General features: G+C 55.5%; 3 protein-coding genes across 3 annotated transcripts in view; 2 read left to right on the top strand and 1 right to left on the bottom strand.

Moving 5' to 3' along the window:
- SAMD4B (sterile alpha motif domain containing 4B) overlaps positions 1-8,025 on the top strand; it is a 39,168-nt gene extending 31,143 nt beyond the window's left edge. Inside the window, exons 7-13 of the mRNA XM_041741671.1 lie at positions 537-879; positions 1,866-1,951; positions 2,452-2,570; positions 3,117-3,315; positions 3,507-3,630; positions 5,551-5,634; positions 5,844-8,025. Of these exons, the coding sequence (XP_041597605.1) occupies positions 537-879; positions 1,866-1,951; positions 2,452-2,570; positions 3,117-3,315; positions 3,507-3,630; positions 5,551-5,634; positions 5,844-5,872 (984 nt within the window). The 3' untranslated portion in view covers positions 5,873-8,025. The remainder of the gene's footprint in view (positions 1-536; positions 880-1,865; positions 1,952-2,451; positions 2,571-3,116; positions 3,316-3,506; positions 3,631-5,550; positions 5,635-5,843) is intronic.
- A 133-nt stretch (positions 8,026-8,158) lies between these two features.
- PAF1 (PAF1 homolog, Paf1/RNA polymerase II complex component) lies at positions 8,159-12,957 on the bottom strand. Its single transcript, XM_041741680.1, has 14 exons — positions 12,696-12,957; positions 12,062-12,091; positions 11,871-11,963; positions 11,434-11,555; positions 11,287-11,353; positions 11,056-11,157; positions 10,868-10,973; positions 10,699-10,767; positions 10,514-10,617; positions 10,314-10,430; positions 10,083-10,211; positions 9,000-9,105; positions 8,803-8,893; positions 8,159-8,725 (listed from the first exon to the last, which is right to left on the bottom strand). Exons 1-14 carry the CDS (start codon positions 12,740-12,742, stop codon positions 8,322-8,324), a joined length of 1,587 nt encoding a protein of 528 aa, XP_041597614.1. The 5' UTR covers positions 12,743-12,957; the 3' UTR covers positions 8,159-8,321.
- Positions 12,958-13,201: 244 nt separating this feature from the next.
- Positions 13,202-17,317, top strand: MED29 (mediator complex subunit 29). The gene is made up of 4 exons (XM_041741698.1): positions 13,202-13,513; positions 14,065-14,123; positions 14,383-14,467; positions 17,002-17,317. Exons 1-4 carry the CDS (start codon positions 13,298-13,300, stop codon positions 17,242-17,244), a joined length of 603 nt encoding a protein of 200 aa, XP_041597632.1. The 5' UTR covers positions 13,202-13,297; the 3' UTR covers positions 17,245-17,317.
- Positions 17,318-22,057: the final 4,740 nt, after the last annotated feature.

Below are 22,057 nucleotides of genomic sequence, written 5' to 3'. Positions count from 1 at the left end.
GTTAGATCACAGGGTTTACCTGCCTGTGGCTGAGAGGGTTCCCTCCGTTTGTGTCCTGGTCTTTCTCTCCAGACTTTGTCACTGTTAACTCAATCCCTCTGTTTCCTTTGGGTTTTCCTTTTCTGACTGGTATTTCCAATGGAGCAGAACGTCTCCCTGTGTGCATGATATCTCTTTCTATTTACTTTCTCACCACTCACTCCCCTTCCATATCTGCGTTTTTGCAGCCTTTTCCCCTTTCCCTGTCACTTGCTTCCTGGTTTCATCCTTGTGGGACCCTGAGGCCCCAGCATCAGACCACCTCCTGAGCCCCATGGAACTCCACTTTGAAGGAGGGTGAAAGGGAATATGTGTATACACGTGTGTACGTATGTGTGCCTGAGTGTGTGTGAGCTTGCAGTGTCCTTACCTGCCTTTTCTAAGTGGTAGGACTCAGGGTTCCACCAGCCCTCTCCAAGGTCTGACTCCACTTGTATAGTCATTCTATGGAGCTGTGGCAGTCAGCGTGTGACCCTGGATGTGTTTTCCCCACTCAGGATGTGCTGGAAGGCGGGAATCTGCGAAATGCTCTGCAGGAGCTGCAGCAGATAATCATCACCCCCATCAAGGCCTACAGCGTCCTCCAGGCCACTGTGGCTGCTGCTGCTGCCACCACCCCTACTGCCAAGGATGGGAACCGGGGGGAGCCACCACTGCCAGGTGCTGAGCCTCCCCTGGCTCACCCCAGCACAGACAAGGGCACTGAGTCCAAGGACCCTCCAGCTGCAGAGAGCTACCCCCCTCCACCAGCTCCGGCTCCCACTGATGGCAGTGAGCCAGCCCCAGCTCCCGTCGCCGACGGAGACATCCCCAGCCAGTTTACACGGGTGATGGGCAAAGGTGAGACAACCCAAGGCCCGGCAAGAAGTTCTGGACAGGGAGCCAAGTGGACCCAGTCATCAAATCGAAGTTAAATGATGGGGAGCAGAGCTTTTTAAAGTACCCTGGGGGGATGCCTGGATGGCTCAATGGTTGAGCGTCTGCCTTTGGCTCAGGGCTCGTGTCTCTGTCTCTCTCTCTCTGTGTGTCTCATGAATAAGTGAATTTTTAAAATCTAAATAAATAAATAAAATTTTTAAAGCACCCTTTAAAGGATTAGATCACTTCAGAGAGTGCTGAGACCGAGAGTAGTGAGGCCCTGCCCTTAGGTGTGTCCAGGTTGATGGTAGGAGAGAACCCTTATTTACTATTCCAGTGTCTCCAAACTGAGCAGAAGGTGGGACAGTGTGTTGTTAGAAATTGTGTACAGGGATCCCTGGGTGGCGCAGCGGTTTGGCGCCTGCCTTTGGCCCAGGGCGCGATCCTGGAGACCCAGGATCGAATCCCACATCAGGCTCCCGGTGCATGGAGCCTGCTTCTCCCTCTGCCTATGTCTCTGCCTCTCTGTCTCTCTCTCTGTGACTATCGTAAAATAAAAAAATTAAAAAAAAAAAAAATTAAAAAAAAAAAAAAAAAAGAAATTGTGTACAGTATGAGGCAAATCCACTGGTTTCTTCCTTCACAGGGGACTAAAGGCCACAGGATAAGTCTGGTGAAACTCCTAGTGGTCTTGGCCTTTCCTGAGGCAGCATGGCATAGCAGACTTTACACTTGGGTCCATATCCTTTTAGCCACGTGACCTGGGGCAAGTGATTCAACCTCTCTGAGCCACTGTGGTGGGCTTTATATATTCTCACGGCAGCCAGGTATCATGCTTCACACATAGCTAGAACTCACGCAGCCTTGGTCCTCTTCCAAATTTGTGCTGGCCAGCAGGGGCTGAGGAAGCTAGAGGTTGGCAGAGAACATGCTGGGGCTAACTCTCCTCCCTTTCCCTTGTTCCTCAGTGTGCACCCAGCTGCTGGTGTCCCGACCAGACGAGGAGAACATCACCAGTTACCTCCAGCTCATTGAAAAGTGCCTGACTCATGAGGTAAGGCCTCCTCTAGGGTTCCAAGCAGGAAAAGGCTCCCCCCATCACTCTCAGCATCCCTATTCCTCACTGTGGCCCTCAGGGCCCAGCCCGACTGTACTCACCCTCTCTCCCCAGCCCTCATCTCACCAGTGTTGGCCCTGGCGGCTGCCATGAGCTCTCCTTCTCAGAGCCTTACTACATATTCCTTCTTTGGGGAACCAGTTTCCTCTTCCTCCTGCTGGTCTCTCAGCTCTCAGTTCAGACATGTGCACCTCAGATGCCTACACTGGCCCCTCACAGCAGATTGGGCTTCTCACGCCTCCTGGGCTTCTCCCCCACAGTGCTCATCACCGTTCAGATCGCATGTGTGTCTTTTCCCCAGCTGAACTGTGAGCTCTGCGTGCGCAGGTTACTGCTGCATCCCAGCATTGCCAGCACAGAGCAGGCAGGCAGTCGGGTGGGTGAATGGAAGGCAGAAAGGAAGGCACACCCTCCCTGCTTCACACTCTCAATTCTAGGCGTTCACGGAGACGCAGAAGAAACGGCTGTTGTCCTGGAAACAGCAAGTGCTGAAGCTCCTCCGGACCTTCCCGCGCAAAGCCGCCCTAGAGATGCAGAACTACCGGCAGCAGAAAGGGTAAGCAGGCGGCCAGAGTGTAGGAACCTTCCTTTCCAAGGCACCAATAGTGCTCAGTATGCTGATGGCGTTCTGGGCTGGGAATCGGTTGTCCTCATTCAGTCACTGGGTAAACCTTACACAAGTCACCCAGTGAAGACTTTCTCGGAAGAAAATCAGGGTGTTCTTCCCACTGCAGCAGGGTGCTGAGCTGACAGAAGCAACATCTGGCCCTTTGCCTGTCCCCTGTCCTCCTCACCTGTGTGTAGAGGGCTGTGAAGTCTCTTTTCTCCACAAATACTAAGTGTCACACTTGAGAATTAAAGTTAGGAGAACTGCTGTAAGTGGATGTGAGGAAACCTTTGTCCACTCCCATCTCTGTCCTGAGGGTACCTCGGGGCAGGAGAACAGTGTGTGTGATGCAAGGATTGGACAGGGAGTCCTTGTTCATAGCAGGTCTGTGTTCTGTTCTTCCCATGGGGATTATGGGAGGGGAAGGGAGGAAGGGATGGACAGAGAGGGGCCCCAACCACCTAAACTGACACCCTGCCTTCTACTCTTTCACAGCTGGGCGTTTGGCTCCAACTCCCTTCCCATAGCTGGCTCTGTGGGGATGGGGGTGGCCCGGCGGACCCAGCGGCAGTTCCCAATGCCTCCCCGGGCCCTCCCACCCGGCAGGATGGGCCTTCTGAGCCCTTCTGGCATTGGGGGCATCTCCCCCCGACATGCCCTCACTAGCCCCAGCCTTGGGGGCCAGGGCCGACAGGTGAGCCAGCGGGAAGCAGAGGGCCTGGCGCTTCTGGGATTGGGGTGGTGGTGCCTGAGCTGTGCATGTCCATATGTTTGCACCTGGGCCTGGCTTAAATGGGAGAGGCTCCTTTGCCAGCTCCACCGAGCCTGGGCCTGGGCTTCTTCCCACTCAACTCACCACTTTCTGTTTTCCCCTGCCCTGTGTAGAACCTGTGGTTTGCCAACCCTGGAGGCAGCAACAGCATGCCCAGCCAGAGCCGCAGCTCTGTGCAGCGCACCCACTCCCTCCCGGTCCATTCATCGCCCCAGGCCATTCTCATGTTCCCTCCAGGTAAGCTGCCTCCACCGTTGGGGCTCCGCCTCGACAACACCCTTAGGTGGCCCTTCTCTCATTCCCATTCCCACTATCCTTCCAGCGCCTCCTTCTACCTCCCATCACTCTGTACCCATCTTCCCACATCATGAGTTTTCTTATACCCTCCCCTCTCCCCCACTGCAGTTTTCTTTCTCAGATCCTGCCTGCTTTCTCTGTCTTCTCTCTCCCCTACTCCCAACCCCGCATTTCCACACCTTTCCTTCCTGTGTCACAGTCTTAGTGTCTCTGCTGGTCTCTGTCACCATCTCCCTAGAGGATTCCTCTCTAAAATACTCAGTCTGGAAGGGGTGGAGGGGGTGAGACAAAGCATCAAGTTTTCCATGGGGGGGAGTCCTGCCTGCCAGTCCACTGGGATTCTTTCATGCAGGAACCAGCAGACTTCAGTTCTTAAACCAGGTTCCACACTAAAGGGTCTGTGAGGTGAGATGACTGTTTTTCCTCTGTTCATAGAACAGTGTAGAGATGAGAGATCAGAATGAGGGTGAAGTTGGCAAGAGGGAGGTTAGAGAAATGCTAGCCCGGCCTTGCTTGCCAAGTGGGGGTGTCTCTTGCCCTGGGCTGGGCCTGCTGCTGGCCACTGAGGCTGCAAAGGCAGAGAAGGCTGTGGGAGATGGGGCACCTGGCTGGCTCATCAGTAGAGCATGCAACTCTTGATCTCAGGGTTAGGAGTTCAATCCTCATATTGGAGGTAGAGTTTACTTTAAAAATTTGTTTTTAACTAGACTTGTAGGTGACCCTAAGGTCTTCATGACATAAAGTGCCAAATTAGTGGCTTTCAATTTATGAGATTATGTGAACTGCCATCTGTCAGAGGCAGAGGACCCTGTCCACTGTGTTCATCCTAGCATAGGGCTTGGCACATGGTAGGCATCTGTAACCGGATGCTAAATGACTGGATGGGTGAAATGCACAAGCAAAAAGTTGAAACGGTTCTTTTTACTGGCATGCTGTGTGCTGGACTGTGTATCCGACAGCTTTCCTACTCCATCAAATCAGTTCCTCCCGGCTGTGTACATGAGGGCACTGGTGTTATTCCCATCATGTCAGTCATAAATCTGAGACTCAGAGAGGTGACTTGCCCAAGGTCAAAAAAATATATATTTGCTAAGAACGGCCAGTTAGGTGTCCCAACATGGCCTGAGCTCAGAGTTCACTGGGGATGTGATGACAGGTGAGGCTGGGAGTGGGAGCAGAAGAGTCTTCTGAACCCAGGCAGAGAGCTCAGGCTTCCTCCCCATAGCAGTGAGGAGCCAAGGAAGGGGTTTTAAGCAGTGTAGGGTGGGGTCAGCTCTGCTCAGGAGTGGGCTGTTTCCCAGACACCAAAACAAGAGGCCCTTTAGAGGTGATTTGAGGACAAACCCCATGACTGCTGTCCTGATTTGCCCTGTCTGCCGGGCCTGCCCAGATGACATCCTGCCCAGGGGAGCAAGTCCAAGTGGGGTTGGGAAGGGTTCTAATTAAGCTTCTGCACCAACTACAGAGCAGGTCATCAGTCAAGGAGTATGGGGCTGCCCAGTGCCTGGGGCCAATGCCCAGACTGTGCCTAAGGCAACATGCAGGGTGCGGCCTCCAGGAAGCGCCCTCAGCTTCCCACACTCCCTTAGCCTGCTGGTCAGGCTTTCTGTTCATTGCTAAGCCTCTCCCTGCTCTGTGCACCCCCGGCCCGACTGTCCTTCACCCCTGCCCGATCATACTTCCCATTAGAGCGTGTGCCATGTCTCACATGCGGTTCCTCTGTCTCCTGCCTCTCCCTCCCTCCTTCCCTCCCTCTTATCCCTGTCAGCCCTCCCCCCATGGCAGCCCATCCAGTGCTCGGTCTCCCAGGCTCTGCTCTCCGCCTCAGCTCAGCCTTTGCCTCTGTTCTCTCCCCCACAGACTGCCCGGTCCCTGGGCCTGACCTGGAGATCAATCCCACTCTGGAGTCTCTGTGTCTGAGCATGACAGAACACGCCTTGGGTGGTGAGCATTTCCTCTTTCCCTGACCCAGCTCCCACCTACCCAGCAGCGTCTCCGCCTCTGAACTGAGCAACTCAGAGCATCCTGAGGGGTCCCTAGGGGAGGCCAGCCTCCAGGGAGGGCCTGACTGGGATGACAGGCTCCCGGAGCGCCTTTTCTTGGGCCTCCCGCCACTTCCTGATCTTCCTCCCTTCCTCCCTTTCTTACCACAGATGGGACAGACAAAACCTCCACCATCTGACGGGACCCACAACCCAGCGCACCCATAGGCTCCCTGGGCGGCGGGCGGGGGCCAACCCCCAACGGGCTTCTCCGCGACAGCGAGAGGGTGGGCTGGCTCAGCTATACATTCTAGTATTTTTCTACTCTCTCACCCTTTTAACTTTTGTTTAACATTGGCACACGCCTTGCTCACTCCCAGGCCCGTCGAGGGATCCCTGCTGAGGCTCAGGGAGGTAGGGGGCAGCCAGGATAAAGGGAGCAGGGACTGGCTAGCCTGACTGCCCCTCCTTCCCTCCCTCATCCCCTACCTGGCCCCGTCCCACCCCTGCCTCCTCCAGACTGCTGGCCACCCGCCCCTCCTAAGGGAGCAGCTTCCCCCTGTCTTGCGGGGCCTGCTCAGCACCATCTGACAGCTGGGGAGAGGAGCGGGGTTGACCACTTGCTCTCCTGGGTTATTTGAGAGGAGCTAAGGAGAAGGTGGTAGATGAGGAGAGGAGCCTCTCTCTCTCTCCTTATCACCTGCCTCTCTTCCCCATTCCCATCATTCCCCAAGGACAGGAGCCACCCTCCTTTCACTCACCTCCTTTTGCCCTGTTTATCAGAGGTTCTCTACAATTAATTTCTTAGGCCTATTTAAGATGCATATTTATATAGTTCTTAACGGTTTTTCTCTCTGATCATTCCCTCTCATTTTTAGAATCCCCAGGCCTCTCTCTGAGCCAAGACAGTGGCAGGGGGAGCCTGAATTTACGAGGGGAGAGGGCAGAGCCCCCTCCTCCAGACCCCCTAGCCCTTCCCCGCTTCCCCCGTCCTGGCTCCCCGGATGCAGAGGTTGAAGGCCAGGAGCCAGGGCAGCCAGTGAGGTCAGGAAGTCTGTTGCCTTAACATCCCCTTCCCGCAACCAACACACCCTTGTCCACTCCCAGGTCTGGTTGCTGAAAGACTTGGGGTAAGGAATAAGGGAAAGGGGATTGTTTGGTTTTTGGTTTCTTTCCCCACCCCTTTTCTTTCATCCTTCCCCACTCCCCCATTCTGTCATGACCTCACTTAAGTGGAACACTATATCATAACCCAGAGATTTGTCCCAGCTGTGGAGTCACACAGACCCTCTGGTCTCTGTTCCTGCTGAGGGGTTGTGCTGGGGCCCAGGTGGAGGGAGGGGATTTGGGGGTTCAGGCTGTGGGGAAGCCAGGGTCCCCTATTCCAACCCCCTCTTCCCACTCAACCCACCCCACCCCCCACTGGGACATTCTCAAGCTTTTCACACCGAAAAGGAAAAAAAATGTTATTTTTAGATACATTTTATGAATAACTTTTGTTATGAATATGGCTGGTAACCATTGTGTATGTTATTAAAGATACAAAATGTTGGGAAAAAACAAAAAACCAAAAAAAAAAATTTTAAAACCACCGCCCTCCCTGCACTCTCAGCCCATTCCCCAGACCTTCTTGCCTCTGCCCTCCTGGTCTGGACCTCCCTCAGCTCTGAGCCCAGGGAGGGGGAGGAAGCCAGGGGGTGGGGTGGCCCTGGGGATCTGCTAAGGTCCCCACCTCCTCTCCCAGTGCCGGGCTGGGTGGGGTGTCAGGTTTATTTATGTACCTCTTGCACACTCATCAACCTATGCAAGTCCCCCACCCCGGCCCCTCCATGTTTCTGTGCCTTTGCTCATTCCCCTCAAGCTCCCAGGGCTTCTCCAGTCCCCCTCCCAATAGCCCCGGGAAGTGGGATGGACAGGGGCCACCTCGTTTGGAATCCGCAGGGTGTCCCTCGTACAGGACCCTCACCACCTCCCAGCCAGTCCTGTCGTCTTCACTACCCATCAGGGTGAGCTGGCTCTGCCTGGCATTGGGAGGTGGTGAGGGACACCGCCCCACACACACAATGGGAGGCGAGAGCTGCCCCCTTCCCCCCACCTGACAGCAGAGTGTGCAGGACGCAGGCGGCCCCACTCTGATGAGCAGGACCCCGACCCTCTTCTGTTCCAGCCCCCCCAAGCCCCCTGTCCCCCACCATGATTTCACCCTCCCTATTCCCAGCCCCACTGGCAGAATCAGCTTTGAGTAACTGTACAGTTTTTCTCGCTGTTGGAGAAGACTTACTTGTTGGAGTTTCACTTGTTTAATGGTCTGGGCTTATTTTGGAAAAAAAAAAAAAAAAAAACAAGAAACAAAAAAGGATTCTGACCTTTGTTATGCTACATTTCATGGAAAACCTAGAGGCCTTAGGCTGAGGCCATCGAGCTCCTGGGACAGGGTGGGAAGGAGAGGTGGAAGCCGAATGAGACCATAGGGCTGGGAGCGGAAGTAAAGGGAAAAGAAGTTGGCTTTATTAACAGCAAGGCCTGGAGGAGAGGAGGGAAACAAAGCGAAGGGTTCGCAAACAGACCACTCAAAGTGCCTTCCTACGCATAATGCTCGCGTTATAATCGTTATAATCGTGTCTGCACCAACCCTGAAGGGCCTGGGACTCAGTCACTGTCACTGTCAGCTTCACTGGAATCAGAAGCTGCAGCTTCACTGCCATCCTCCTGGGCGGAGTGCTCACTGCCACTGGGAAAGGGACTGGCGCTGCGGCTCCGGCTCCGCTGGCCACCCCCATCACTGCCACTGTCCGAATCGTTGTCACTGCCACGGGCTTGGCCTCTGTCCTCGTCATCAGAATCCGCATCATCTTCTGAATCTGCATCACTGCCAAAGATCTCCTCTTTGTCCCTAGCAGCCCGGGCCTCGTCTTCACTGCTCTCATCCTCGCCGCTACCACTCTTGTCACTCGCCTCGTCCCTGTCACCCTCTTCGCGTTCACTCTCACTGCCTGAGCGCTCATCCTCGCTGCCTTCCTTCTCACTGCTGCTGCCTTTCTCGTGTTCCTCATCTGTAAGGAAGCAGGAAGAAGTGAGACCCAGTTTCCCACCCTTCCAGGACTCCTGGGGTTTGGCCTCTCCAGCTTACCTGAGCCCCCAGCTTCTTTCTCTTCCGTCTCCATCTCTTCTTCCTCTTCTTCTTCGGGTTCGTGGTTCTCCAACTGGGCCTTCCGTGCCTCCTAGAAGCAGCAAGGTTGAGGGGGAAGAGAGTGTTCCGTTAGGCTTGTTTCTCTCCTTACCCATTCCCACCCTCCGTGGGTGCCCTGGGCCAGTGATGCTTGTTACCTGGGCTTCTAATTCCTTCTCATTCATGTCCCGGTGTTTGACCACAAGCAGGGCATTAGTACCGGACTGAACCCCAGCCTTTGCCCGGCGTTTACTCAGGCGGACCCTGCAGTGGGCAAGTTGGTGAGGAGGGGTATGTGGAAGATGCATCTAAAGACCACAGAGGGGGATCCAGTCTGACTTGATTCTTACTATCTCACCAATGTTTAGTCCAGAACAGACCAGAAACAATGTGGGTTGAATGAAGGAAACTACACTCAGGTCGGGTAAGGGAAAGGGAAGGCTAATAGCTCCACAAGTCCCCTGTATTTATAAAGTGTATGTGTATACACAGGTGTGTGCACACACACAACACAAATGTGTGCACATAAGAGATTTCAAGGTGAATTAGTTACCAGCACTTAAAAGCACAGAATCTAGATGGCTGGCTTTGGGAAAATGTTAAACTGTGGCTCCTTTTCCTTCCCATAGCATAGCAACAATAGGATGGAGCCCTTTGCTGGGCCAGGTCACGGTGCTCTTGGAGGTTGTCAAGAGCTCCAGGTCACTCAGAGCCCACCAGCCCACTGTGCTACCTTCTACATGGATGTGATCAGAGTTTGGGATCTCTTGCTTTAAACAAACTCAAGGTCACGTTTTCTTTCCCAACCCTTACATTATACTGAGGGCCCTAGCACAGGAGTAAGTAAACAAACGTCTAGCTCTCAGGGGAAAGTTTGTTTGGGGGATAGGGGTGGTGGTGTCACCTTATTAACTTGGATATCCAAGATTTCATTTAAGATATTTATGCTAATTTGATGTATTACTCTGTATTTTGTTTATGCTGACTTTCACATGAAATCTCTTATTATCAGATGGAATTTAGCTATCTACCCTACAGAAAGGCTCAATCTCCTTCCTGGGTTCTTTTTGTTAGAATTCGGTCCAGCTCCCATGCTTGAGCAGGCTTCTACTGCTCCTGTTTAAAATGCAGGAGACCAATACTTATGTACAAATGACCTGCAGCGTAGTTCCTGTGTACCCCAGGATCAGGATTCTAAAGCGCAGGCCCAGGCTAATCTGAGGTAGGAGTGTACCAAGTACCTGGTCTCCAATTCATTGTAGTAAACCCCATCACCCTCCCGGAAGATGAAGAAGTAGTTCTCCTCATAGCCCTTGCTAGCTTTGTTCTTCACATTCCAGTTGTACTCCCGGGCAATCTTGTAGTCATACCTGATGAGGATGATGGGAACAAGGTCACCCCATTTCTTCCTTATGAGGGGAAAAAAGGAGACCCAATTCTCAATCCCCAAAACTTAACCCCAACCCACGCACACATCATCTGGTGCATAGTCCATCTCCTCCTCCTGGTCCCGCTTTCGTTTCTTCAGTGTCTCCTCCACAGGCAGGAAATAAGCCACAAACTGGTTCCCTTCCTCATCCATCATGCCTCTGGATGAAGAAGAAGAGAAAATGAAGAGTGAGGACAAAGGGGCAGTGAGGAACATGGGTGGGCAGTGGGGCTACTTACTTACCTGATCATGGCCTGAGACATCATCTCCAATGCAGCTGCACCACTGGTGTCCTTGGGGGCTGGATCTGAGTCAAAAATTACCTGAGCACATGGGTTGATCCACATCTGGGGCAAGAACACTGGCATTAGACTGGGATGAGCAGCGATGGCAGGCTATCTTTGCTGCCTCCCTGCCCTGGATCTGACCTTAAAGTCTGGGAAGACAGGCATGACCTCCACCGGTGTCACTCGGGGCTTGCTGTAATGCTGGGAGATCTGGTGGGGGCAAAAACAGGGTTGGTGAAGAGGAGGACATGGAGTTGTGCTGCACCTTGTTCTGCCTGCAACCACCATCCTACCCCAGTCCCTCAATTACCGACTTCTGGGCATCTTCAAAAGTTTTCTCAATAGCTGTGATCTGGCTATCCCTGTCTTTGTAGATTTCTTCCTCCGTGAACTGTTGCTTCACAGAAACCCCAATCCTACAAGTAAAGAGAGAGGCCTTTAGAGATCACTGGACACACCTGAAATCTCCGCTTACCCTCCTTACCCACCACAGCTTACTTGACCTCAGGCTTCTCATTGGAGATGCCATAACGGTTGAACTCAGTGGAGATGTACTCAGTCTTCCGCATCCATGGCACCACCTTCGCATGCTGCTGGGATCTGGGGTAGAGTATTAGGCACTTAGGACCCACCACTCTCTTCCCATTATAGACAGACACACACACACACACACACACACACACACACACACACACACCTGACGTCTCCAGTCCCACTCAGCACACTCACCTCTTGGAGCTTGTAGGGGCCTGAATCTCCTCTTCCAAAAGCTTCTCATCAGCGGGATCGAGGAGTACTAAGGGAGAACAAGAGGGTCGTGAGGCAGGACCTGGCCTTTGCTGGCCTAGAGCAGGTCCTCCCTGCCTTCCCACACACCATTGGGGTCGATGCGGTAGGTATCCGGGTTGATAAGGTCAATGGTGACCCCCAGGTCTGGCTCAGTGAGGAGGTCGTGCTTGTGTTGTTTTTCCAAGGAAGTCGCTTTATACTGGACAAACCTGGGTGGGGAAACACACATTGTGGCTTCCTGATTCCAGCTTTACCCCTCACATCCCTGCTTCCCAGAGCCTAAGCCTCTCCAGGGAGGAACTCAAAATGGGGAGTTGTCCCCCACGCTGGGGCCAGAAGCCTGGCTCTTCAGTGGGAAGAGACTTGGACACTGCTTGTTTCATTCATTAACAAGTATTTATGGAGCACCTACTGTCCTGTTGCTAGGTGCTGAGAAAAGAGCAGTCAACAAGAAAAGCAATCCTTGCCCTCAAGGAACTCATGATCTAATTGAGGTATTTCACCAACCTCCATCTCCGCCTCACCTGTTCTGGTCAAAGGGGTAGGTGATGAACTTCGGGTCGAAGGGGATGTCAGGGAGGCTGTTGCAGTACTTGACTCGGCAGACCACTCCGGACCTGGGAACACAGTGGTTCAAAACCTGGCCCCTGCTGCCCCACCTCTGCTCCCAGCCCCCACTGGCCCACCCCTTCTGGGAAAACACAATGGGGCTCACCTCTCCGGGAGAGTCCGGTGAGAATTGGGCCTGGTAGGTAAGAGAGACACATTGACAAAGATGGAAAAAACCGGACAGAAGAATGAAGGAGGTTTTTTTTCCCCAAGTTTTTAAAAAAGGGAAGGTGGGGGTGACACATGGTAAATCCTTTGGGCAGGGGTGCTCCAAGTACTTTAACGGAAGGAGCCTAATATTCAGCTCCTCCTAGGGAAAGTGCAAACGCTTTCCTGAATGAAGCCAACTGCTCAGTCGCTCTTGGAGGAGAGTCTTCAAGTGCTTTAGTAGAACTACGTGCTCAATCGCTTTTGGCAAAGGGGTTCTCGAAATGCTTCACTGGAGTAATAAACGCACAATCCCTTTTAAACAGTCTCCCCATAGCCTAATCCCTGAACTCCATGGCAGGGAGCGGGGACAACACCCCATCCCTGAAGGAACCCACCCCTGTCAAAGGTAAGCGCTCCGTGACGTCACGGCGTTCGCGGCGAGGGTCTCACATCACGGGCAGACCCGGGGGCCGGGGGCGTCGTAGGAAGACACCCGCGCCCGGCCCCACCCCCGCCGCCCGCCCGCCCGCCTCGCCGAAACCTGGAGACACCCAGAGGCAAGCGGAACAGCCAGGTGGCGTGGCGCCTACCTGTGGCCATCCTCCCGCTGGGCCTGAGTCTGAATGGTTGGCGCCATGGCGACAAGGCGAAGGAGGCCCGGACGGGGTCCTTGCGGAGACGCGGAGGGGTGTGCCGACGTCGGCGGACGCCTAATCCGAGGGAGGCCTCGGGGTTGGCGCCGCTCTCAGTCGGGGTAGGGTCGAAATGAGGTCGCCTGGTGAGAACAGTGCCAGTGGAGACGGCTAAACGAGAGCAGGCAGCGCCAAAGACGGACTCGCAGCTCCGGCTCCACCAACTGCCGCCAAGACGCTGAGGACCCGACAGGTCGCCTCAGGCCGCGAGCCCTTCTGGGAAATAGAGTCCGGATTAGACCCACACCCGGATTGGCAAACGGCTGGGTAAGGGGCGGGGCGATGGAGGAACAGCCTCTTGTGATTGGCAATCGTCAATGTGGACGTCTAATTTGAGAGTCAAGGGGGAGGAGACGGAGAGGGGGTTATCCTTTCCTCCCATTGGCTGAGTGGCTTGGGAGGCGGAGCTAAGTAGCAAACGGGACCTGGAGACAGAGACGCCAAGAAGAAACCGGGAGAGACGCTCCTGTGGCGCACTTCCGGCGCGCTGGGCGAGGAAGATGGCCGCGTCCCAGCAGCAAGCTGCCGCTGCTTCGTCTGCCGCGGGTGTGTCGGGTCCGGGTTCGTCTGGTGGCCCGGGTCCGCAACAGCAGCCGCAACCACCAGCACAGTTGGTGGGGCCTGCCCAGAGCGGGCTTCTGCAGCAACAGCAACAGGACTTCGATCCAGTGCAGCGTTACAAGATGCTCATCCCGCAGTTGAAGGAGAGTCTACAGGTGATTGGCCGGGAGCTGTGAGAAGCTAGAGGGGTCTTATTCTCTGACTCCAAGGGGGAAGGCAGAGGGCCTCTTTAGTCTGGGAGAGAGCAAGGAGCGTTGGAGAGGCAGGAAGGGGGAATGACGTTTGGTCCTCTTGATGAGGCCAAAGCGAGGCTCTGCAGATTGGCAGTGTGAGCGGGATCAGCGCGGATGTTGGGCCTGGGAATGGCCGGAACCGAGTGGGAGGGAGTTTAAAGGAAAAATAAGGCTCTGGTTGTTAATACGCGAGGAAGAGCCTGGCCTGTACAGAGATTCTTTCCATGATTGGTAGTTGAGGCAGGAGTGTAAGATCTGCCGGAGATTACTGGGAGGACCCTCGGTGAGAGCGGGCTTCTAGGAAAATCCTGCTACTCTGGATTGACAGGAGAGGTGCCAAGTGATGAGAAGGCTTGAAATTGAATAGATCTTAGGAAAGAGCGTAGATCTACGAAACGCACTTTTGGCAGATCTACACCCCCTTCTGTTTCTCTATTTCGTGCCTTTTTTTGTTTTGTTTTTTTTTTAACTAGACCTTGATGAAGGTCGCAGCCCAGAACTTGATTCAGAACACTAACATTGACAACGGACAGTGAGTATAGCCGCTCTCCCTAGTCTTAGAAACTCACACGCGGATCCCCACCCACTTAGGCCCCCTTCCTTCTATTTTCGAGCCCCACTCCTTAGCGACCACCCTTGCTCTTTTGCCTCTTCTAAAACAGTCCCTTAGGCCGTGCATTGGGGTTTCTGGGCCTAAACTTGGTTTCCTGATGGATACTTGGTTGGGTAGACACTGAAGTCCCAGAGATTGGAAATTCATTCTCCAGTCACCTTCTTCTCCTGGACTATAGAAAGAGCAGTGATGGACCCATACAGCGCTTTGACAAGTGTCTGGAGGAGTTCTACGCACTCTGTGACCAGCTGGAGCTCTGCCTGGTAAGGGGCCTCCTAGACGCTGGGTGACCACAGCCCTGCCTCAGTCCCCAGGTCTCTGGAAACCCTGTCAGTCGGCACACATGGGGCACCTCCTATGGGCCACTCTTGTGTTTCAACTGATGCTGGGGACATGGTGTTGCTCTGATCCTTGCCTTTACTAAGCTTCCAGTTCAGTGGGGTGACATACCTCCCCAAATAGTGATAGCTCAAAGTGGTCAGGGCTAGGATGGGAGAGGCACAGGAGGAGTCAGGATTAAAATGAGGGAAGTTCAGGGGATTGCGGAAGCCCAGAGAAGGCACCTGACTCTGCCAAGGATAGGGCAGGGAGAGAGTGGCTCAGGGAAGTTTACAGGTAGAGAGCACACTGGAGCTTTGACTGGAGCAAAAATGGAAGAGGGTGGGTGGTTAAGAGCACAGACTCTGGAATCAGATGGATCACCAATCTCTACTTGTGACCTTTGGGTTTCTCCTTTAAGAAATGGATTTTGAAAAAAAAAAAAGAAAAGAAATGGATTTTGGGGAAAGACAGCAATATCAAATATGTAAAAAAAACAACATGGTACTAAGCATGTGGCAAACGTTTCCTGTAGTATCATCATCATCATAATTTTAAACTTGGTTTTGAAGGAAAAGTCAGAATTTGAGAAGTCTGGTGGTGGTAGAAAGGTGTTCCAACCATAAGGGACAGCTTCTACTTTAATTTCCCGTATCGGAATGTCATGAAATTCAGTTTAGCTGAGGTGTAATATGCATTAGGGCTTGTGCGATTTTTTTTTTTTTTTAGATTTATTTATTTGAGACAGCTCACATGCAAGCTGGGGGAGCGGCAGAGGGAGAGAGAGAGGGGGAAGCAGGCTCCCCGCTGAGCACAAAGTCTGACACAGAGTTTGATGGCAGGACCCAGAGATCATCACCTGAGCCAAAGTCAGGCACTTAACCAACTGAGCCACCCCAGGGCTTGTTGGCTTTTGAATATAGCCCTGAGGGTGGTGGGGAGCCATGGAGGGTTTTAAGCAGGGAAGAACATGGCCCTGCTGGCTTTTTTAGGAATATACTTCTGGCTGCCAAGTGAAGGATGGGTTAGAGGAGCCAAGAGTGGAGGCTGGAAGCCCAGGGAGGCCACCAGGACAGGATTCAGGTAGGCCAGGCTGTACCAGGACAGGGCCATGAGGAAGTGGGGAAGAACAGATGGGAAAGCTGCTCAGAAGGCTTCGTTAACAGGGATCCCTGGGTGGCGCAGCAGTTTGGCGCCTGCCTTTGGCCCAGGGCGCGATCCTGGAGACCCGGGATCGAATCCCACATCAGGCTCCCGGTGCATGGAGCCTGCTTCTCCCTCCGCCTGTGTCTCTGCCTCTCTCTCTCTCTCTCTCTGTGACTATCATAATAAAAAAAAAAAAAAAAAAAAAAGAAGGCTTCGTTAACAGACCATGGGGCTGCCGGACTATGGGAGGAGTCCTCTCCAGGATGAGGCCCAAGGCTGTAGTTGGAATGGCAGTGCCATTCCTGAGACAGGGACCCAGGAAGAGGAACAGTTTGGTGAGGAGAGTGTGACAGCTCAGGAATTTCAGGGGAGGCTGGGGATATAGATGTGATGTTACTGCGGAGGTGGGAATTGTGTAGTGCATGTGGGTGGGACAGCCCCTAGAGGGCATGAGAGCAAGAAGAGATGGGACCTGGGAATTGCCCCGTTTAAAGCTTGAGCAGGAGCATCTGGGTGGCTCAGTGATTGAGCGTCTGCCTTTGGCTCAGGCCATAATCCCGGGGTCCTGGGATCAAGTCCCGCATCGGGCTCCCCGCGGAGAGCCTGCCCCTCCCTCTGCCTGTGTCTCTGTGTCTCTCATGAATACATAAATAAAATCTTTACAGAAAATAAACATTAAAAAAAATAAAGCGGGCAGCCCCGGTGGCTCAGCGGTTGAGCACCGCCTACAGCTCAGGGCGTGATCCTGGAGAGCCGGGATCGAGTCCCACATCAGGCTCCCTGCATGGAGCCTGCTGCTCCCTATGCCTGTGTCTCTGCTTCTCTCTCTCTCTCTCTCCTCTCTGTGTATTCTCATGAATAAATAAATAAATAATATTTTTAAAAATTTAAAAAATAAAGCTTGGGCAGAATAAGAAGTTCTTAGAGCAGCCAGAGAAGGAGGAAAACCAGAAGCAGGTATCATCAGAGAAGCCACTGCCAGAGTCAAGGCTGGAGTTAGGACAGTCACAGCAATAGCAGCTGACATTCATCAGTTAGCACTTAATGAAGCGCTAGGACCTGTGGCTGTCTCACACACTGTTCTCACGGTTCTCACCCGATGAGGCAGCAAAGGTAGTCATTAAACCCATTTGATTTTCCAAAGGAGGAAACAGACTCCGAGAGGGGAAGCTGCATGCCTGAGGTCACCCAGCAAGTGACCAGTAGGGCCAGGCTCTGACTGCAAACCCCTGGGAGTCCAGAGGCCCAGCCAGCTACCCCATGCTGGCCCTTGGGGTGGAGTTGGGAGCACCAGGAGGGACACTGATACCACACCTTGCCTGCCTGTCCACAGCGCCTGGCACATGAGTGCCTGTCTCAGAGTTGCGACAGTGCCAAGCATTCGCCAACTCTGGTGCCCACAGCCACCAAACCAGATGCAGTACAGCCTGACAGCCTGCCCTACCCGCAGTACCTGGCAGTCATCAAAGCCCAGATTGCCTGTGCCAAGGACATTCACACCGCTCTGCTGGACTGTGCCAACAAGGTCACGGGCAAGACGCCGGCACCACCTACAGGCCCTGGGGGCACCCTGTGAGCTGGCAGGGCTGGGAGTGGGGCAGGCCCCAGGGGAAGGGGACAGGGAGGGAATGAAGAGTGACCTCAAAGCAGCCTCGTCTCCGACTTTTCTTCCCGCCTGAGTTCTGTGGCCCGAGCCAGCAGGGGGCAGCAGAGGCCAGCAGGGGGCGCGCAGGGCGGGTCCTTGCTTCCCCTGGCAGCCTGCGGTCCTGTCCTGCCGGTCCTGTCCTGCCGAGCCCAGGATGCACTTTGGACCCCCCCCCCCCCTTGATGACCTCTTACAGGGCTCGGCCCCAGCCTGCCTGGGCAAAGAGCCCTGACCTGCCTCTCTCCCTCAGTCTTTCCTGACTTTGTCCATTTGGGGGTGGTCTCTCTGTATTTGCTCCCTTTTCTAGCCGTTTCTCTGTGTGTTTCTAAGGCATGTGTCTGTTGTCTGCCTCTCGTTGGGTCTCTTTTTGTCCATTTCTCTACCTCTTTGGTCCTGTTTCCCTGTCTCTGACCATCTCTGTCTTAGTCTCCTTTTGCTCTATTCTCCCAGTTCTAACTGGGACTCTAGTATGAAGGGGGCTAGATTCTGGGAGCCAGACCCCTAGGCTACCTGGGGCTAGAGGAAGGAGTTTCATTTCCAAGGGCCGCAGCCAAGTCCAGGGATCCCCAGCACCTCCTTTGTCAGCCCAGCACCCCCAGTCCTTAGCCCAGGAAAGGGGAAGTGAAGGGGTTCTAGGCCCTGACCTCAGCATGCCTGGTCTGGGAGCAGCTTACTCCCCCACCCGAACCCGGAGCCTGCGTCAGCAGCACTCAAACTAGGGGCATTGTGCAATCCGTGGTGAAGCCTAGCCCAGCTGGATGCCTGGGTCCCTGTATTTTTAGCCCCAAAGGAGAAGTGAAAAGGCCCCAGCAGGGGTGAATCATCAGTCTTGGGGAAGAACCCAGGCGCCTGGGCTCCAGCTCCCGGAAGCAGGCCTTGGGGAGGGGGCTTCAGGGAAGGAGTGGCCCACCAGGCTCCCCTTTTCCCTGAGAGCAAGCCTCGGGAGCTCAGCCATGGCTTTCAGGCCTGGGCAAGTGCAAGGCGGAGCTACCAGCCCAGGCCCAGCTGTTGGGGTGAGTCAGCCGGGTTGCGGGACTGCCCCACCCAACACCTTCTGTGCCCTGGTTCCCATCTCGCAGCCCAGAGGCGTCCTGTCCTGGACTCCACATCTGCAAGGAAAGCCTGGGTCTGTGAAGACCTGTGATTCAGCCAGAGCCCAAGTCCCTACACTAGAGTCCTGGGAAATGGCCAGCCTGTGTGTGTGTGTGTGTGTGTGTGTGTGTGTGTGTGTGTGTCTGTGTGTGTGTATACACACACCCCAGGGAGTTCCTTCCTTGAAGTCCCAGGCAGGCATGTAGGGCAGACCCCCAGGAAGGGCAGCAGGCCTCTCTGGGCACTACCTGAAGATGCTGCCCACAGGAATAAATGTGACACAAATGCAGGGCACATGTATGGAAATTGGCATTACTTTGTTAAAAAACTTTAGTTTGAGAGCCTAGGTTGGGTGGCGGTCCGTGGGTATTCATTATCATTATGATCTGTAAATAGATGTTACGTGGGTTATTTGTTAAGTAGATGAGAAGATTTACTTTGGGGGAAAAAGTCCTTGACAGAGGTCACGAAGTCCTCACTGAGAGGCTGAGCTGGAGCCAGCTTGAAGGCGAGGGAGTAGGCATGTGGGCATTTGGAGGAAGAACATCCCAGGGAGAACGTGTGGGCATTTGGAGGAAGAGCATCCCAGGGAGAAGAACATGAGTGCAAAGGCCTCGAGGCAGGAATGTGCTGATGTGTCTGTGGAACAATGCGGAGGCCTGGACCACAGTGCAGGGGGCAAGGGTAGAAGTTGCGGAAGGTCACAAAGGACCTTAGTGGAGATTTTTACTAGATCATCAGACCAGAGGGAGATTACACGGCCTGGTGCCCCACCACGCACTCCAGGGAAGAGGGCACTTGAGATGCATGGCCACAGAGGGCAAAACAGACCCTGGGGACATGGGTGCTGGTGGCCCCCTCTCCCCCAGCAGAGAACAGCAGAACCTACCATCCTACAATCACAGAGTCCCCAGGTTCTCCGTCCCAGTGACAGTCCCCCAAACAGACTCTAAAGGAACAATCCAACCACACGAATATACAAACAACTCTCTAATCACCACTTAACCCACTATCTTTCACCCCATCGCAGACTTTGCCCATGACTGGCTGACTCAGCCCTCCGCTCAGCTCAACATTATCGAAAGTAGCCTTAGCTGCGGCTAGATAATGCTTCTCAGGTACAAGTGTGTGCGTGTGTGTCTCCGCTCGGCCCATGGAGGGGGCGAACAGTGACTGGCCACCCTCCCCGTCATGTGCGCCCTAGACGTCAGGAACCAAAGTTCACCAGTTTCACTGCCTTGTGACTGGGCCTCAGAGGGAACCTCAACCAGATTTCTGGCCTCCCGTGTTCTCAGCTTCCCCCCAGATAAGGACACACACGCTTGGGAACACTAGACAGCACACACAGCTCCGGGGACCCCGCACCGGGCCCAGCCTCCTAGAGTCCCACAGACGGAGGCACAGGGCTTCCCGGTGGGGGCGCACAGATCCTCCTCCGGCCAGAAGACAGGGCAGCCTGACCCCGCGCTCCTCGGGGGGTCACTCCAGCCCCCATAGTGCTTCAGAGCTACACGCAGATGTGCGGCAGTTCATGTAAGTCGCACGCTGCCGCGAATGCCGCCTGGAAGACACTTGCAGCGTACACATGCCCACAGCCAGGGATGCTCAAGCAGCCTAGTCAACCGCACGGCGGCAGGTGGTTTCGCACATCCCTTCGCGCAGCCGCGGCAGGCGGGCCTGTCCTCACGCAGGAAACGGGGCGCACACACTCGTGTCCCACACCTACGTCCCCCTCACTGTGCACCGGCCACACCGGAGCGCGCGCACACAAACAGCCACACGACGGCGGCCGCGGCCCGCCCACCGGCTGGCCCCGCACTCGCACCCTCGGCCGCGCCCGCTCACGCCCAGGCACGCCGGGCGCGCACACGTGCCGCGAGTACACGCTCCCCTGCTCGCCCGCGCACTCGCACCGACTCTCACACCCCCGCGTTTCCCGTCCCCGCTTGTTTTTCTGGAAACTGCTCTCCGTTCCCCTCCCCCTTGGCCGGAAGTGCTCGCCGTATTTTTAGCCTCTCTGGTTTCCGCCCCTTTCCTCCTCCCTCGGCGGGGCGGGGAGCTGCCCCCAGCACCCCACGGGGGACCCCGGCCATCCCCTTCCCCACCGTCATTCCAGAGGGGATTCCCGGCCGCCGCTGGGGCCACGGATTTTCCCGCTGGCTACGTGGGGAGCGGGGAGGAGTCCAGCCCCGAACTTCCTCCCGGGCCGGGCGTCCGGGGCCTGGACAGGGTCGGGGGGAGCCAGGCTCCTCGGTGGGAGGGAGGAGGGGCTGGGGGCTCGGGCTCGGGCTGGAGAGGGGGGGGGGGGGGCTGGCCGCCCGGGCTGGTGGATCCGACGTAGGAGGGGCTGGGGGCCTTGTGTCCGGGATCTGAGCAAAGAGGTGGTTTGGAGAGCTGCCCTGTCCTCCCCCAGATCTGAGCAAGGAGGGGGCGAGGCCCGGGGCCCTGGCTCCCACCCCCTGCATTTGGGTGGCGGTCGGCCCTTCCCCGCGCAGAGCCCCCTCCAGCCTCTAAGAGCGTCGCCCAATCCCTAGCGTCCTGGCTCTCGGGGCCGATGACTAAGCAGATAGGAGAGGGGACGGGGTGAGCCTGACTCAGGGATGGGAAATGCTCCCTGTCTCCAGGCAATCGAAACTCCTCTGGGATCGCGGCCGGAGCCGAGCCACACTCCGGGGACCCCAGGGTGTCCCCCCCCCCCCCCACCTCCCGCTCTCCCTACCGCCGCAATCCCACTAGCAGCCCCGGAGTTTGGAGCCCGGCCGGGAGGCGGGCGGCAGGCACCTCCCCTTTCCCCCTTGTTCCCGTTGTCCCCGAGGCTGTGTTTACAGGCGACACAAAACCTGGTTACTAGAGAGGAACCCGGGCGTCCGGGCCGAGCCTCCTCGTCACCGCTTCCAGGAAGCCCCCCTCCCCCGCCCCTTGCGAATGAGTCACGGGCGAGCGGGAGGCTCCAACCGTGCCAAAGGCGCCCGCAGCCGCCCAGCTCACGGGACCGGCCGGGAAGGCCCCTCGGCCCCAGAACGCGCCGCACAGGGATTCCCCCGAGCTCCGTCCGACGGGGCAGGTCGGTGCGCCGGGCAGTGTGTCCGCCTCGGTCCCAGCGCGCGGCCGCAGCCCGCAGAAGTCAACTTTCCGCCTGGGTAGAGCCGCACCCCGCGGCAACGACTTCAGCCCCCATGTGTTTGCACTCCGGGCACCCAGCCCACCGAGATCCCCTTTAAAAGTGAACTTTCTCCCCAGGCCTTTGTAACAGAGGGTCACGCAGGGCACCCCCTCGACCACAGCGGCCTTGCCAGTGTGGGGAGTCACCCCTGCAGACTGGGAGTTCTCATGGTACACCCCTCCAAAAGACGCCCGTGCGACCACCAGTTGGGGGGGACCCCTTCCTTCCACCTCCAAACAACTTTCCATCGGAGGCAAACCCTCGTCCACAATAAAAGACACACACGCGCGCGCACACACACACACGCACACGCACACCCCGCCCCTTCCAATCTTGAGTTTTCTCAGAGGACGAACTTTTACTAACAGGTTCGACAACAGTAACTCGGCCTGGGTCTCCTCGTGTGTGAAACGGGCACAATGCGTCCTCGAGTGGATGGCCGTAAAGTACTTTCACGCAGCAGAGCTGGGGGGCGGGTACCGATCAGAG

The sequence above is a fragment of the Vulpes lagopus genome, chromosome 2 (assembly GCF_018345385.1).
Source record: "Vulpes lagopus strain Blue_001 chromosome 2, ASM1834538v1, whole genome shotgun sequence".
Taxonomy (NCBI): domain Eukaryota; kingdom Metazoa; phylum Chordata; class Mammalia; order Carnivora; family Canidae; genus Vulpes; species Vulpes lagopus.
Note: the sequence above shows the minus strand (reverse complement) of the source record. Positions and strands in the feature narration are given on the sequence as shown.

What these genes read in the sequence shown, in the direction of transcription:
- MED29 (XM_041741698.1), top strand. Translation starts at nt 13,298, where the DNA reads ATGGCCGCGTCCCAGCAGCAAGCTGCCGCTGCTTCGTCTGCCGCGGGT. An exon ending in AGTTGAAGGAGAGTCTACAG is followed by an intron (nt 13,514 to 14,064) that starts GTGATTGGCCGG and finishes TTTTTTAACTAG; the next exon opens with ACCTTGATGAAGGTCGCAGC. An exon ending in ACCAGCTGGAGCTCTGCCTG is followed by an intron (nt 14,468 to 17,001) that starts GTAAGGGGCCTC and finishes GCCTGTCCACAG; the next exon opens with CGCCTGGCACATGAGTGCCT.
- PAF1 (XM_041741680.1), bottom strand. Translation starts at nt 12,742, where the DNA reads ATGGCGCCAACCATTCAGACTCAGGCCCAGCGGGAGGATGGCCACAG. An exon ending in TACCCCTTTGACCAGAACAG is followed by an intron (nt 11,556 to 11,870) that starts GTGAGGCGGAGA and finishes TTCCCCACCCAG; the next exon opens with GTTTGTCCAGTATAAAGCGA. An exon ending in TACAATGAATTGGAGACCAG is followed by an intron (nt 9,106 to 10,082) that starts GTACTTGGTACA and finishes TGCCCACTGCAG; the next exon opens with GGTCCGCCTGAGTAAACGCC.